Raw genomic sequence first — 18123 nt, forward strand, 5'->3', positions numbered from 1 at the left:
AATTCTCTGCAAGAAAAACCAAAAAATGCCTTCTCTATATATCAGTTAAGGCTATACTACCACTGTTCTCCAATTTCAGGAACAAAAGATTAAGGTTAGTACTGTAGATTATGTTGATAGTATAAATGCAAGGTAAATTAACTTACTTTTTACTGGTGTTACACTTCATGCAAGAAGGTGTTTTCTATGTATGGTACCTGCTGAAAGTAAATTTAGGTTAGTGTAGAATTATAATTTTTTTTGAATACTTATGGATTTCTAATCCATTTTGACAGTAATACTTTGTTTTTCCCTGCATTTTATTCTCTAATCTTGAGGTTAGAGGTGGCCAAACAAGTAAGGGTCTATAATGTTTGTTTCTTGATGATGAGGTAAAACTGTTTTTTTTTTTTTTTTCAGCATCTGATTGTTTTATGAAATGCTTACTAACAACTGATTCTACCAATTGAAACATTTCTTCTCCTATTATTTCAGAGAGAATATATCCATGGAAACATTACAAAAGAAGTCTACCTACTGAACAGTACAAAAGAAGGCTCCATTGTTCATATAACATGAATTATAGAATCTGTATTTCATAATTGAATTTGATTTCATTGATACTTACTAATACGGTGTATAGTATACTAATCCATTATTTTTTTGTTTGGAAAATAATGTTTTATAGGTGTGGCACCACATGATAAAGAACAAAGTAACCTATTATAGTACAGGTTATATAACTGCAAACAAAAACATAGGTCTTTTAATTTAAGCATGTGAAGAAGGAGAAATTGAACTTAAATTTTGCGTTAAAGACTTTAGTTTTGGATTTTTTGAACTAAAATTTTTTGGGCCTCTAAAACTCTAAAGAGAGTTGAAAGTAAAGTGATTCCTATTCTGATGCCTAATATTTTCTTATATGTTTTCTTATGATATTTTTCTTTCTATTATTCTATGTGTTTAACAATGGTTTCAGGATGAGTTTTTAACTTTCACAATCATTAACATTCTTATTGGTTTTCCTCTCTCAATTCTAAACGTGTAGAGCTTCTCTATCGCTTTTGGTGAGTTTCCTTGTGTTTTTTCCGGCAACGTGGAAAGGGGTAGTACTAGTGCCTTAACCGATGCCTGCGAAGCTTTATCCATTATCGACGATGATGAGGGCGTCATCGTGGAGATCGACGACGAACCACAACAGACTTTTGACTATAGGTTCGCGATCGTTGGACGAGTTGTTACTGATAGATCGATCAAACTGGTGATCTTCCGAGACGTCATGGCCAAGGCATGGCGGCCGGTGAAGGGGGTAATGGTACGGGACTTGGGCTCAAATCGGTTTCTCTTTATCTGCTACTGTGAAAAGGATGTTTCGAGAGTCCTTACGGACGACCCGTGGACTTTTGATCAAAATCTTGTTGTCCTCCGCCGCCTGAAGGATGGTGATGACCCGTTAATAGTACCTTTGACCATGGTTTCTTTCTGGGTTCAAGTGCACAATCTTCCTGGTGGCTTTATGTCGGAGAAAGTTGCGAAAGTAGTTGGCAGCTACATCGGTGTGTTTGAGAAAGCCGACCAACGAAACTTCGATGGTACAGAACGCTCCTTCATGCGCGTTCGTACACAGATTGATGTTTCAAAACCTTTGAAGGCAAAAATGAAGATGAAAAGACCTGGTGCAGACTGGTTCTGGATTGATCTGCGCTATGAACGTCTATCGTCGTTTTGCTTCACTTGTGGCATTATTGGCCATGCTGACAAATTTTGCCCGGTTGATGTTGACAAGCCAGTTGGGAGTTCCGACAAGCCGTTCGGCACATGGTTGAGAGCCGGCGGGCGGAAGTCTGTCGCGGTGGTGCCGGAAAATCCATGGCTGGTCCTTGAGGATCCGGTCGCTGACGTCGCAAAGGGGGGAGCGCAGGCGAAGAGTGGGGCAACCGTAACGGTCGCAAGTAATGAAAATTTAATGCAACGGGTAGTGGAGACTTCTCCGTTACCCCCGACTTCTAAGGAAGCCATAAATGGGTGCACTGAGGTTCAAAATAGTGGTGGTAATTACTCTGAAGATGAGGGGGTGATACTAGTTGACCAGAAAAGGCACAGGGTAGGCCATGATGAAAGAATTGATGATTGGGTTAGCCCAATGGTCACAGAATATCAGACTAATTCTAATGAGGTGGGCTCTGATAGTCAGGCCGACCCGGCCCAATGAGTTATTTCAGCTGGAACTGCCGTGGGCTTGGGAATTCTATGGCAGTTCATGTGTTGTTGGGCTTTGTAAACAAATACAAGCCCAAGATTCTTTTTTTTTTTTTTTTTTTTTTTTTTTGTGTGAAACTTTAAGTAATGCGTCGAAGATGGAACAAGTCCGAATTAAATTAAAATATGAGAATTGCCTTACTGTTGAGGCAACGGGAAGGGGCGGTGGCTTAGCTCTGTTGTGGAATGGGGGCTTAGATGTGGAGGTCATGGGCTACTCCAACCATTACATCGACACGGTTGTTTGGCAGAATGGAAACCGATGGCGGTTCACAGGATTCTATGGTAGTCCTGAACGTCACCAACAGCATATCTCTTGGAATATTCTAAGGTACCTCTCCTCTTTAAATGACCTCCCCTGGGTTCTTATGGGGGATCTGAATGACATATTGGATGCCAGAGAAAAGATGGGGCGGGTGCCTCACCCTCAATGGCTGATTAGGGGTTTTCGAGAGGCAGTTAGGGCAAGTGGTTTGTTCGACTTTCCCTTCGAGGGATATCAATACACATGGGACCGCGGGCGGGGAACTGAGAATTGGGTGAGGGAGAAACTCGATAGAATACTGGTATCGGGCAATTGGATGGACCTATTCACAGAAGCAAGGGCTTGGTCTATTGAGGGCAGTAGCAGTGATCATATGCCACTACTGTTGGAGACGAACACGATTGGTAAAAGACATTATAGGAGGAGGCCACGGTTTGAGAATTCATGGGGTCATTTACCAGAATGCAAAGGGGTGGTGGAAAATGCCTGGGCATCACTTGACGGCAATCCTATTGCGGAACGGCTTGCGGCAGACATGTGTGGGAATGGGGTAGACAACAATCAAGCAAAGAGGGGAGGGAGAATGCGAGGTGTAGAGAGCGGATGGGGACTCTGAGAGGGGCTGTAGACTCTGAGGGGGTGAAGGAGTATAGTGAAATCCAACGGTAGTATTTTGTGCTCCAGAATGCTTATTGCCGACGGCTAAAATAGAGAGCAAAGGAATGGTGGTACAAGGGGGGGGGGGGGGGGGGATTGTAATAGTCGCTTCTTCCATAACTCCATGAACGGGAGAAGGCGTAGGAACAGGATAACGGGGTTGAGGGACTGATGAGCATATTTTATACTTTGATTTAAATAAGATTTTAAAGGTTAATTTTACTATTTATATTTTATATTTTATCAATTTAGTTTATTTTGTTATATTAGGATTATATAACTTAGTTAATAAATTTAAGTATAATTAAGCTTATTTTTTTGAATGTAGTATAATTAAGCTTATATTAGATATTAATATGAATAATTAGGTTTAGTGGGTCCCATGTGATTAGTGTTTACTTAATTTACTTTTCTTTCTTTTCTTTCTGCACGCCGATTAGCATTAGGATATACATTATTACTTTTACTTTTATTTCTTTTACAGGTTTACGTACGCAGATTGCGGAGATTCGGAGAAGGCGCAACGTAAAGCTTCGGTCGGCGAAGATTAGCGGTTCGTTCGCTAAAGATTTCTGGAGGAAATTAAACAAAGCTTTTTGAAGATGAATTTGAGAGAAAGATGCGGTAAGAGTAGTAATTTTAGGAAGATTGTTGATTTGAAACCCTATAAATGGAGAGCTATTCTGATGTATTTGGAACCAGATTGTTCCTTTCACATTCTTAATATTTTAGAATAGTTTGCTCTATGTCTAGCTAGATTCTCTTTAATCTGATTCAAGGAATTTGAAGTTTTAGTTGTTAATTTAGGGAGGTTCTATTTCAATTAATTTGTTGGATTCATGTACTTCCTGCTCTTTCAGAGTTAATTTTTCAGGAAGACTGATAATAAATTAAATTGACAACTTAGTTTATTATTGTTTATCATTGCTATCTATGAGTTTATGATCCGTAATTGTCATAAACGATTAGACCGAGTAGCTTGTATTAATTATATTGCTGTGATTAGTACACAAAGGACATGAAGACTAAGTTGCAGGTTGTAGCTATCTCAATCTGTGATTTAGGCTTAGTTATTTTGCATTAAAGTGTAATGATGTTATTGGGTGAATATGGAACGCTATCGTCCCCAGTTTATTCAATAACAGATGTTGGTTTGAATGCTTGGTTTGAATCAATTAATTCAGGGAGATCAAATGCTAGTTATGGCTATCCTAATTAGTCTTTGGCTAAGTACTTGAATCTGAACTTTACTTGTAAGAACCAATGATCTAAGTCACATCTTTAACGTTCATTCTTCCTTGAATCAGAATTCAACATCTCTGAACTCGTTATTAATTATTGTCTATTTTATTTATTCTTCTCAAATCCCCCAATTTTCCCTACTTTGAGTCATTTTATTTTAATTAAAGAAACGAAACTCATTAGTTCTCTTGGGATTTGACCTGGTCTTGCCACTACTACAAATTAGTGGAGTGAGCCAGTATTAAATTTGTAGGGCTTCGACAACCCTTCCAAATTTTGGCGCCGTTGCCGGGGAACTAAAATCGTTTCTTGAATTTTTCTTTGTGATTGTTTCTGTTGTCCTTAGTGTTGCATGACTCGTTCCTCTCATTCAGGAGAATTGCAATATATCCCTGAGATAGAGCAAGCCGCAAGGCAACTAAGGAAAGAAACAAAGCAAAGAAATAGCTCCTCGAGTTCTGAAGAGGTAAATTCAACCTGTGATCCAGTAAACGAGGAGGTTGTAAGTAAAATGGCTGAACCAAATAATAGAACACTTAGGGAGTTAGCTGCACCGAATCTGAACCTACAGCCTCTATGCATAACAATACCAAATCTTGAGGTTGATTTTGCTTTAAAATCTGGTTTGATTCATTTACTCCCTATTTTTCGAGGTTTGGCTGGTGAAGACCCACATAAACACTTGAAAGAGTTTCAAGTAGTTTGTGCAGGTATGAAACCACGTGGGGTGACTGATGAGCATATAAGTCTTAGAGCCTTTCCATTTTCATTAAAAGATAAAGCAAAAGATTGGCTCTATAATCTTCCCCCCAATTCGGTTAACACGTGGAATGATGTGAAAAAATTATTTCTAGAAAAATTCTTCCCTGCATCTAGGGCAACTAATATTAGGAAGGAAATATATGGGATAAGGCAATGTACAGGTGAAACATTGTATGAGTATTGGGAAAGATTCAAGGAGTTGTGTTCTAGCTGTCCACACCATCAAATCTCAGACCAACACTTGATACAATACTTTTATGAAGGGCTATTACCTACGGATAGAAGTATGGTAGATGCAGCTAGTGGTGGTTCTTTGGCTGATAAGACACCTGCTAATGCTAGACAATTAATATCAACCATGGCAGAAAATTCTCAACAATATGGGACACGTGCGGACGGATCTATTCGTAGAGTTAACGAGGTAAGTACTTCTCCACATGAGAATAAAATTTCAGATTTGACTACTCTTGTGCGTCAAATAGCTGTAGGACAAATGAAATCTACGGGAGCATGTGGAATATGTTCAACTGTCGGGCATCCCACAGACATGTGCCCAACATTGCAAAATCCAAATCAAGAGTTGAATGCAATAGGGGGATTCCTTGGTCAACCCAACCGAAATTATGATCCCTTTTCAAACCAGTACAATCCCGGATGGAGAGATCATCCAAACTTGAGCGATGGCAACCAAGGAGCACAACCAAGGTTTCAAAGTCAAAATTTTAGACAATTCCAAGCACCTCAGCAATCTCAACCCCAAGTTTCAAACTCTGGTACGTCTTTAGATGAAATTGTTAAAGCACTTGCTAATAACACTCAACAGTTTCAACGAGAAACAAGAGAGAGTATTCAACAATTGGGCAATCAAATTTCCCAATTAGCCACATCTGTTAGCAAGTTGGAAGCCCAAGCTTTGGGGAAACTACCATCACAAACGGAGGTGAACCCCAAAGAGAGTGTCAATGCAATCACATTGAGGAGTGGTAAGCAACTTCAGCCTGAATTGTAACACCCCGAAATTTCAAAAACTTTTAAAGACTATGTAACAAAGGTAAATGATCATAAATCCCAAAATGCTTATAAGAATACGGAGTGTTATGCCACACCCGAGCTAGATAACTCAGGTGCACAGGCTAAATTCTAAAACCTCAATCAGTATCAATACAAAATCATGGCACGCAGGCCGAAAGGGAAAACTATCTAATCTACGCCCCAAGCTTCTAGCGCGCTCCGGTGATCTACTCGTCTGTGCCTGAAAGCCAAAAAATCTGTTCAGCGAGAGATGCTGGTAACCCACTCCAACGCGTTGAAATACAATACATATAGATATATACATAGATATACGAAAACAATTTCGAAACATGAAGATATAACCTAAGAGACTCTAGCTTTCAAAACAGGGGATAGACTCGACAGATAGGGATGAGCACAGTCAACAGTTATATCAAGCATATACAGTTTTCCAGCATAGAGAACAGACACGATAGATAGAGACAAGCACATAACCAAGCATATACAGTTGCTAGCATAAATCCTGTAGTCACGTTCTCAAGACACACATAACAACATCTTATCCATATCTCATCACATAAGCACACTTTGTTGGCGCCACAGGACCAATCGCATGCCCATACATGAGGGTCAGCGCATATAGCTCTGACACGGCCCCGCAGCACCCTGCCCCGTATCGCAACACGGAGGGGTCGATCGCAACCGACCGATGAATCGCAGCTCATCATAATGTTTGATCGCAACCAAACAGTGGACCGCAGCCCAAGAGTATGTCATCTGACCGCAGCTAGGAAATATGAACCGCAGCTCATGTAGAAACGTTAGATCGCAACCAAACGGTGGACCGCAGCCCAAGAGTGTAAATCTGACCGCAGCCAGCTTCTGAACCGCAGCTCAGGAATAACCAATCCGATCGCAACCGGATTGGGATATCATGCACACATAACACATAGCAAGCACATGCAACCCACATTAACACATTGGGAAGGGGGAGAAAACGTATAACAAAACCTATGCGTGATCCTTCACATGCTAAGGATAATCCTATGGGGTTCATATTTCTTTCACCTGGGTCAACGGGATACCAATTCATCTAGCATGCAATATATAAGACTCGTACAACCTACGAACGGTACCCGAAATATCAAACTAGACAAAGGCACGATAGACGGAGTCCGTTGGGACGCCACGGGGATCGGGGGAACATCAAACGGGGAAGCCGGAATCCCATAGTAGGGTATTTTCCAGCGGGTAGCCGGTGGGTGAGGGTTCTCCCGCCGGCTGCCCGCCGGTGGCGTAACTTCGGGCAGCGGGTGCCCGGCGGGCAGTTGCCCGCTGCCGGCGTTGCCCATGTTTGCCGCGGGTAGGTGGCGGGTCCCCTACCCCCACCTACCCCCCACTGACTCTTTTTCACTAAAAACGCCCCGGGAACCTTTGTGGAACCCGAAACCATGCTTAGACACTTTCAAACGCAATTGACAACAATACGTAGACAATTAATGGATTCAAAAGCAAGAACATACGGCACATAACCTATCATGCTTTTCTAAACATAATCAACACCCAAACATACGAATTCCCACCCAATATACTAAGAATAATACCATACGAGTTCCACGATACAACCTAGGGTTCTAATTACTTTTAATTCAACAAGAGCACAATTCATCTTCTAATATCAAGATTCGGTAGGAATATCACAAAAACATCAAGAACATCATATAATCATCAAGAATATCAAGAACACCATATAATCATCAAGAACCTTTCAGCATCAAGATTACCCATGGAATCATAATACCAATTACTAGGATCAATATAACGAATCATCAACACACAAGCATATGGGGGAAATCCTAAGAGGGGAATCATAGCTATGAAAAATAGGTTTTGTTGAGACATGGGTTACCTCTTAGCCTTAATTAATTCCTTGGCTATGAAGGGTCTTTCTTTAAGCTTTCTTCTTTCTTGATTTCTCCTAGGGGAATTCTTGGAATTCTTGGTGTGGTGAGAGATTATTGTGGTGGGGGTTCTAGGTGCCTCCTATGTCCCCTATTTATATATCTAAGAGTCCTAATTAGGGCCCAAATACTATAGGCTTGTTAACTCTATTCCTTTTAGGACTAGGGGTTGGGTTTAGAGAAGAGGGCCCACGGACTATGGTGGGCCTTTTCCTAATTAATTATTGTAATTTAATTCTTTCTTTTGGGCAATTGGTCAAATGATTGATTGGTCTTAGGGGTCGTAACACGGGGTGTTACACTCTCCCCCCCTTACTAGGGGCTTCGTCCCCGAAGCCCGGTGTGGTAGTCCATTCTTTCACCCCTAGACATCCCTGCATCTTGGCCTCCTGGTTTAGGAGTGTGGCCCCACGTTTTGTCTTAGCTGGGGTAGACTAGACTTCTGGTGGTGTTGTGATAGGAAGGTTTGGGTCTACCTTGGTTTCCTGCTCCTGAGCTGGACGCCCCGCGAGTGCCCAAGGTGGCCTCGATTGCTGCCACCCTTTGATCTAGTGCGCGTGTCGTCCGGATCAAGGATGAGAAACCTTCCTCCATGATTTGGTTTTGCCGGTTGAGTTGTGCGAGTATGCGCTCATTGATTGAGCCCTCGTTCTGCTCCCTTGGGTCCCCTCCCGACCGTGGGTGCAATGATGGGTTAGGCTCGTCATCCGCCTCCTGATCCTCATTTCCCTCCAGACCCCCACAATCTTGCATTGCTCGTTTGAGCTTTTTGTTGGAGATGTCCAATCGGTCAACCAACTCCCTACGTTCCTCCTCGGGTTTGAGACAAATTTCCTCGAGGGTGACATACTGTCCTCCCTCGGTGTAGTAGATATCATTGCGTCGGAGGTTCTGGGCATTAAAGATCATGCCATTCGAGGTTTTAACCTCGGTGTGGCTTAGGTCCACCCCCTTCTTTTCCATGATCCAACTTAGGATCATCCCGTAGGGTAGGCTAAGCCGGTTGCTTGTTTTGCAAAACTCCATGTGTTTTAGCATGAGGGCCGACAGGTTGAACTTGATTTTGTGTTTCAAGAGATAGGCAAAGGTGCACTCCAAACTCCCCACGTCCTTGCTCTTATTGTTTGTGGGCAAGAGGCTATCGGTTACAATCATAACCAATATCTTTTGCTCCGCCATTAGCCACTTCTTATTCGGTCGTGTGGCCGAGGTGAATCCTTCCTCTCTCCCGAGTAGGTACCCGAGTTAGTCCTTGTACCCCGTACTTTGGGTGTCAATCCACCCCTTTCGGTCGTAGTTTGACACACCCGTGGTGGTCAATTTCAAGAGCTTGGCCAAACGGCCTTCGGAAAGTATGATTTCCTTGCCTCGGACCTTAGTGGTGATTTCTAGTTTATCACCTCGTTTGATGGCCACCAAGTGTTGATAGAACTCTTTCACCAATTCGGGGTACGTATCCCCCTTGATGGTGAGGTATGTATCCAAAAGGCCTTGATAATTAAGCATATCGACCAATTCCGGAGAAAATTGGTCGGGTTCAAGAGCTTTACCTCCGATTACGGTATAACCGGCGTTGCTCCATTCCGGGGTACGGGTTCCGAGGGGTTTCTTTGGCATTGTGATGCTTTACGTGATGGTGGCGTTTTCCGGCGAACTTTCCGGCGAGACTGCGGTGGGGGCTCCGGTGCGTTTTTCCGGCGGGTCGTCGACGGTGCGGCTTTGTCGTGAGGGGGGCGGTGACGGCTAGGCTCCGGTGTTGGTTTGGGCGAAGGGGAGTGGCGGTCCTTGGTGGCGTCGGGCAGTGGTGGCAGCAGGTTGCAGCTGGGCGGCCTCCGGGCGAAGAGGGGGCGGTCGGCTGGGTGGCGGTGCAGCGGTATGGGGCTGGCGGACGGCGCTCGGCCGGCGGCGGCGATCGGCTGGTGGTGGTGTTTGTGTGGCTGCCGGAACTTCTTTGGTGGGGCGGTGAGGTGAGCGGGAGAGGGAAGGGGAGGAAGTGAGGGAGAAAGAGAAGAAGAAGGGGAAGAAGAAGGGTTTTTGATTTGGGGATTTTGTGGGTTTTAGGGATTTTGTAGGGCTTTAACAAGGGAGTGTTCCCTTGAGGTTTCAAGAAACACCTTTAGCCTAGTGGTTAAGACTTTGATCTTATAAGTGGGAGGTTAAGGGTTCAATTCCTATTGGTAACACTAGGTTCTTTTTTTTTGATGGTGTGGCCTTTGTCTTTTTCATTCTTTTGTCTTTTAGTGGTGGAAGGCTTGGCTTATTTGTATAATTTTAGTTCCACCCTTCCGTAAGCAGGATCGAATTCCGATCTAAGCCTTTATTTATAATAATTCTGAAGTAATCGCTAAATAAGTAGTTTTACTATTAAAGTGATTACAAGGAATTGCCGGTTTATCCTAGACAGAATTCGTCTTCTTAGTTTTCTCCTGCGGGGTTTGCGTGGTCCTCGTCTTCTGGGGTTAGGTTCCCCTCCTCGGGATTGCTCTCGTTCCCGAGGTCGGCTTGAGTGCGGCTCATGACGAATATTTTCCCGGGAGCGCCGTAGTTTCCTTGGTGGGTGGTGCCTCCGTGTTGACCCGTGGTGGTGGGGCGTGGCCTTTGGGGTTGAGTGCACTGGAAGGCCTTGTGCCCTTCTTCTCCGCATTTGAAGCATCGCCAGGGATTGCCCATGCAATCTTTCCCTCTATAGCTTTTGTTGCATTTTGGGCAAGGGAAGCTTCTTGGGTTTGCTTCATTGTTCCCTAGGGACGGTCTTTGGTTGGTCAGGTTGCTTGGTCTTGTGTTGGTGTCGTTCCTTGTTCTTTTTACCGGTGGTGCTCCTCCTCCGGTGTTCCTCTTTCGTATTTGCTCCTGAACCCCGCGCTGGAGTAGTTGGATTTGATAGAGATTGGCGGGACTGGAGTAAGCTTCGTTGAGAGTCCGAGGTCTGCTTACCACTAGTGCTTTTCGGGCTTCGAAGTTGAGGCCCGAAACGAATCTTTCTATTTTGGTTACTTCGGTGGGGACTAGCTCTGGTGCGAAGCGCGCTAGTTCGAGGAATCGCTTGTGGTATTCCATGACGGTGGCTGTCCCTTGTTTTAGATGGAGAACTCTTCGTACATGGATGCTTTTACGTGTGTTGGGTAGAATCGTTCTCGTAGTCGCGTTTTGAGGTTTTCCCAGTTGAACCCTGGTTCTTGTTGGTAAGCGGGACCCTCGTGGATCCACCAAAGATCGGCCTCGTGTCCGAAGTAGAACGAGGCTATCTCCACGCGACGTTCTTCTGGGCATTCCACTAACCCGAGAATTTTGTCGAGGGTCCGGATCCATTCCTCCAGGATCACGGGGTCCTCTTCTCCTGAGAACGTGGGTGGTCGATGGTTTGAAACTTGTCGGGCGACGTCTGAGTTCGCATTTGATGGAGGAGGCGGGGGCCTGTTGTTGCGAAGAGCTACGTCGCTTAGTGCTTGGGCGACTTGCGTTAGTTGTTGTAGTGTTTGGGTCAGGGGGTCGTGTGTGGCGGGTTCTGGAGTCCTTGATTGTCTTCTGTTTGGCGCCATGCTGTCGTCTTTCTGGGTCAATGTTTATAAGAACGTTAAGTTAGAGCTTGGTGCTCTTATTTCGATGCGATAAGCGGGGGAAAAAGTTCTCTTTAGATAGGGGAGGGATAAAGTGAGGGGAGGTTATGTGTAGGTTTCACAATCTCACCGCGCGTCCTAGGATTCCCGAATCCTATGACCCTAAAGTTCAAGTCTATGTCCTAAGGTCTGTCTTAATAGTCTTATCCTAGGGTCAAACTTAGGCTCTGATACCAACTGTAACACCCCGAAATTTCAAAAACTTTTAAAGACTATGTAACAACGGTAAATGATCATAAATTCCAAAATGCTTATAAGAATACGGAGTGTTATGCCACACCCGAGCTAGAGAACTCAGATGCACAGGCTAAATTCTAAAACCTCAATCAGTATCAATACAAAATCATGGCACGCAGGCCGAAAGGGAAAACTATCTAATCTACGCCCCAAGCTTCTAGCGCGCTCCGGTGATCTACTCGTCTGTGCCTGAAAGCCAAAAATATCTGTTCAGCAAGAGATGCTGGTAACCCACTCCAACGCGTTGAAATACAATACATATAGATATATACATAGATATACGAAAACCATTTCAAAACATGAAGATATAACCTAAGATACTCTAGCTTTCAAAACAGGGGATAGACTCGACAGATAGGGATGAGCACAGTCAACAGTTATATCAAGCATATACAGTTTTCCAGCATAGAGAACATACACGATAGATAGAGACAAGCACATAACCAAGCATATACAGTTACTAGCATAAATCCTGTAGTCACGTTCTCAAGACACACATAACAACATCTTATCCATATCTCATCACATAAGCACACTTTGTTGGCGCCACAGGACCAATCGCATGCCCATACATGAGGGTCAGCGCATATAGCTCTGACACGGCCCCGCAGCACCCTGCCCCGTATCGCAACACGGAGGGGTCGATCGCAACCGACCGATGAATCGCAGCTCATCATAATGTTTGATCGCAACCAAACAGTGGACCGCAGCCCAAGAATATGTCATCTGACCGCAGCCAGGAAATATGAACCGCAGCTCATGTAGAAACGTTTGATCGCAACCAAACGGTGGACCGCAGCCCAAGAGTGTAAATCTGACCGCAGCTCAGGAATAACCAATCCGATCGCAACCGGATTGGGGTATCATGCACACATAACACATAGCAAGCACATGCAACCCACATTAACACATTGGGAAGGTGGAGAAAACGTATAACAAAACCTATGCGTGATCCTTCACATGCTAAGGATAATCCTAAGGGGTTCATATTTTTTCACCTGGGTCAACGGGATACCAATTCATCTAGCATGCAATATATAAGACTCGTACAACCTACGAACGGTACCCGAAATATCAAACTAGACAAAGGCACGATAGATAGAGTCCGTTGGGACGCCACGGGGATCGGGGGAACATCAAACGGGGAAGCCGGAATCCCATAGTAGGGTATTTTCCAGCGGGTAGCCGGTGGGTGAGGGTTCTCCCGCCGGCTGCCCGCCGGTGGCGTAACTCCGGGTAGCGGGTGCCCGGCGGGCAGCTGCCCGCTGCCGGCGTTGCCCATGTTGGCCGCGGGTAGGTGGCGGGTCCCCTACCCCCACCTACCCCCCACTGACTCTTTTTCACCAAAAACGCCCCGGGAACCTTTGTGGAACCCGAAACCATGCTTAGACACTTTCAAACGCAATTGACAACAATACGTAGACAATTAATGGATTCAAAAGCAAGAACATACGACACATAACCTATCATGCTTTTCTAAACATAATCAACACCCAAACATACGAATTCCCACCCAATATACTAAGAATAATACCATACGAGTTCCACGATACAACCTAGGGTTCTAATTACTTTTAATTCAACAAGAGCACAATGCATCTTCTAATATCAAGATTCGGTAGGAATATCACATAAACATCAAGAACATCATATAATCATCAAGAATATCAAGAACACCATATAATCATCAAGAACCTTTCATCATCAAGATTACCCATGGAATCATAATACCAATTACCAGGATCAATATAACGAATCATCAACACACAAGCATATGGGGGAAATCCTAAGAGGGGAATCATAGCTATGAAAAATAGGTTTTGTTGAGACATGGGTTACCTCTTAGCCTTAATTAATTCCTTGGCTATGAAGGGTCTTTCTTTAAGCTTTCTTCTTTCTTGATTTCTCCTTGGGGAATTCTTGGTGTGGTGAGAGATTATTGTGGTGGGGGTTCTAGGTGCCTCCTATGTCCCCTATTTATATATCTAAGAGTCCTAATTAGGGCCCAAATACTATAGGCTTGTTAACTCTATTCCTTTTAGGACTAGGGGTTGGGTTTAGAGAAGAGGGCCCACGGACTATGGTGGGCCTTTTCCTAATTAATTATTGTAATTTAATTCTTTCTTTTGGGCAATTGGTCAAATGATTGATTGGTCTTAGGGGTCGTAACACGGGGTGTTACATGAATCTCCATTGTTAGTGGAAGAGGAAAAAGAGGAAAAATCGAAGGAGGAAAGTAAGTCTATCGTCAATGAAAAATCCAAGGTAAGTTCTGAATCTTCTTTTGGTCAATATGATTCATCTCTACCCCCTTTTCCTTCAAGGTTAGCAAAATCAATAGAAGAAGAACATGAAAATCAGATTTTGGAAACTTTTAGAAAGGTAGAAATCAACATCCCCTTACTAGAAGCCATAAAGCAAATTCCTAAGTATGCAAAGTTTCTAGATGAACTTTGTACCAATAAGAGGAAGTTGAAGAGTAAGGAGACAATCATATTGGGTAAGAATGTTTCAGCCATGATAAGTAATGATCTACCTAAAAAGTGCAAGGATCCAAGTATGTTCACCCTACCTTGTATAATTGGTAATAAAGAGATTAAACATGCCATGTTAGATTTAGGTGCATCAATAAATGTCATGCCATTCTCCATTTATCAAGCTTTAAATATAAATTCTTTGCAAGAAACTGGAGTAGTTGTTCAATTAGCTGATCGTTCTTGTGTGCATCCAATTGGAGTCGTAGAGGATGTTTTAGTGCAAGTTAATGGGTTGTTTTTTCCTGTTGATTTCTATGTTTTGATAATGAATGATGATGCAATAGATCAATCAACTCCAATTTTGTTAGGTAGACCATTTATGAAAACGGCTAAAACTAAGATAGATGTTGATAAAGGTGTTCTTTCTGTTGAGTTTAATGGAGAAATTTCTAAATTTAATATTACTGATGCAATGAAGTACCCTGATGATTATCATTCTCTTTATCATGTGGGTTCACTAGTGCAGGATGTTTTTGAAGATTTTTTTGGGAGCCATTCAGGGTTATGTCGGGCATAACGACGTTAAACAAATGCGCTCTTGGGAGGCAACCCAATTCAATAATCCATTTTTTTTTCCTTTTATTTGTTTACTTATTTTAATTTTCAAATAAGTTTTCTTTAAATATGCTCAAATTCTTTGTGAATATGTGAATTTTTTATGTGTGCATACATTGAGGACAATGCATGAATTAAGTGTGGGGGAGAGTATTGCACACTGATAATGGGTAAACCTTGGTAGTATAGGACTTGATGACTTGTTTTGATTACTTTCTTGCTATTTAGGAATATGTCTTAAGTTAGGATATATTTTTGGTTTAGAGTTTTAACACATGAGAGAAGCAAGCATGATTTTATTTTTCTTTTTCTTTTATACAAAAAAAACCTATATTTTAAAAATCCTTATTAGTTTTATTGAATGAAAATGTGCAAGACTTGATGCAATTTGACCCTTTTAGTGAGCTTTTGAGCCTAAAGAACAACACTTTGCTCAATTTTATTTGTTGTGTGATATCAAGCATGGCTTGTGTATGCTAGAACTTGCTCTTAAATGCATTTTAAGACCACATTCAAGTGGGTTAGAACATGAAGATGAAAAGGGCACTTAGGTTGAGTCACTTTTAGCCAAAAAGCTTACCTTGCATTTTTACTCCTAGTGAGCCACTTTGAGCTTTTAGCCTTTCTTTTCTTTTAATTACCACATTACAAGCCATTTTTTTTCCCTTTCTTTGTTAATTTTCCCTCAATAAATTTTGAACCCTTGTATTGAAGGAATCATATTGGTCTATCTACACAAAGTTTTGCTTGTTCTTATGGGCAATAAATTGTTTACTGTGGGTTCAGGATGCAATTGGAAATTGAAATTATAGCTCTTATTATTGGGAGTTGAATTAATTTATCCAAGTGATGATTCTTTTTATTTGAAGTAATGTTCCTTCTTTGAGAAATAAAGTTGGGAAGTTTGCAAAAGGAAAAGAATGAGGAGGATTGAGGAAAAGTGTTGAGAGAAAAAACTTTGAAAAAAAAACAAAAAAAAACAAAAAAGAAGAAGAAGAGTTTGAATAAAGCTGTATACTAGAGGCAACAAAATGGTTTGAATGATGAAGAAAGTAAAAAAAAACATGAAAATGAAATGGGAAGGCAATGGAAGAATGAAGGTTTGTTCAGAGCTTTGTGATTTGCTTAGGGTGAAATTTTGTGTTAAAGGCTTATGTGATTCCTTCAACTTGATAAGCTTAAAAATTCCTTTTACCATATCCCTTTTCCCTAGCCAAGTTATAACCTTTAATGAAAGACCCTTTGATTCATGGTTTAATTCATTTTTGCTAGTGGTGGAGATTTGATTTACTTGCAAGCTTATGGGATTACTTGCTATGTTTTGAATGGAGAGTTTGATACACTACACCTTAAACACTATTAGTGTAATGAGTGAAATTTGAATCCTTGTGAGGGTGTTAAGTCTTGTTCATTGACTTTTGATAAAACTAGTGAGTTATCTTATTTTATTTATTTATTTTCAACTGTTATCAATAAACCATGCTTGTTCTCTTGAGTGTGTTTCACTTCTAGCCCTTAAATATATAATAATTTTTGAGATATTTCTAGGTAACTTTGAAAGGAGTTGGAGAAGTTTATGTTATAAGGATAATATGCTTGAGGGCAAACATAGTTTTAGTGTGGGGGAATTCTGATGAGCATATTTTATACCTTGATTTAAATAAGATTTTAAAGGTTAATTTTACTATTTATATTTTATATTTTATCAATTTAGTTTATTTTGTTATATTAGGATTATATAACTTAGTTAATAAATTTAAGTATAATTAAGCTTATATTAGTTATTAATATGAATAATTAGGTTTAGTGGGTCCCATACCAGGACTAAGTGGTCTAATGGTACCCGGGTTGGACTTTCATTTGGAAGATTATGAGTTCAAGCCTCAGTGGAGGCGTTATTGGTTCTTTGTGTTTCAGTAGGATGAGAAAGTATATGAACAGATGATACTACAATGTAATAGAGCCTGTAACTTTTAAAACAAAAAAAAGGTTTAGTGGGTCCCATGTGAATAGTGTTTAGCTTAATTTACTTATCTTTCTTTTCTTTCTGCACGCCGATTAACATTAGGATATACATTATTACTTTTACTTTTATTTCTTTTACAGGTTTACGTACGCAGATTGCGGAGATTCGGAGAAGGCGCAACGCAAAGCTTCTGTCGGTGAAGATTAGCGGTTCGTTCGCTAAAGATTTCTGGAGGAAATTAAACAAAGCTTTTTGAAGATGAATTTGATAGAGAAAGATGGGTAAGAGCAGTAATTTTAGGGAAGATTGTTGATTTGAAACCCTATAAAAGGAGAGCTATTCTGATGTATTTGGAACCAGATTGTTCCTTTCACATTCTTAATATTTTAGAATAGTTTGCTCTATGTCTAGCTAGATTCTCTTTAATCTGATTCAAGGAATTTGAAGTTTTAGTTGTGAATTTAGGGAGGTTCTATTTCAATTAATTTGTTGGATTCATGTACTTCCTACTCTTTCAGAGTTAATTTTTCAGGAAGACTGATAATAAATTAAATTGACAACTTAGTTTATTATTGTTTATCATTGCTATCTATGAGTTTATGATCCGTAATTGTCATAAACGATTAGACCGAGTAGCTTGTATTAATTATATTGCTGTGATTAGTACACAAAGGACAGGAAGACTAAGTTGCAGGTTGTAGCTATCTCAATATGTGATTTAGGCTTTGATAGTGTTAATTCCCACGTAAGCGGAATATAAAATGAGACAAGACCAATTAAAGCAAATAAACTCTTTATTGATCAAGTGAAGGACCTAAATACAATCTAGAGTGGCTATTTCGAGGGCCGACTGACTGCGGTCGGGATGCTCTGAGAATAGCCTATCGATTGTCCAAAAGTCACTCACACTGTTGCCACCGCGGGTATTTATAGCCGCTTGGCCGGAGACACAAGTTCGGCCGTTCGGCATGTCACCCACGTAGCAACCACGTGTCCTCCTCCCTGAAGCCCTGCCTGTCAACGCGTAACGCTGCCACGCGTCTCTTCTTGACTCTCTCTGTAACATCCCGAAATT

The 18123-nt window shown here is 41.7% G+C and overlaps 1 protein-coding gene across 1 annotated transcript; it reads left to right on the forward strand.

The window, feature by feature from the left end:
- The first annotated feature begins 4754 nt into the window (after nucleotides 1–4754).
- LOC109147552 lies at nucleotides 4755–6173 on the forward strand. Its single transcript, XM_019295151.1, has one exon. It carries the CDS (start codon nucleotides 4755–4757, stop codon nucleotides 6171–6173), a length of 1419 nt encoding a protein of 472 aa, XP_019150696.1.
- Nucleotides 6174–18123: the final 11950 nt, after the last annotated feature.

This window comes from Ipomoea nil, unplaced genomic scaffold (genome assembly GCF_001879475.1).
Source record: "Ipomoea nil cultivar Tokyo-kokei standard unplaced genomic scaffold, Asagao_1.1 scaffold2014, whole genome shotgun sequence".
NCBI lineage: Eukaryota > Viridiplantae > Streptophyta > Magnoliopsida > Solanales > Convolvulaceae > Ipomoea > Ipomoea nil.

Bases quoted from the DNA above. Each gene is read 5' to 3' on its own strand.
- LOC109147552 (XM_019295151.1), top strand. From the start codon at position 4,755: ATGACTCGTTCCTCTCATTCAGGAGAATTGCAATATATCCCTGAGATA.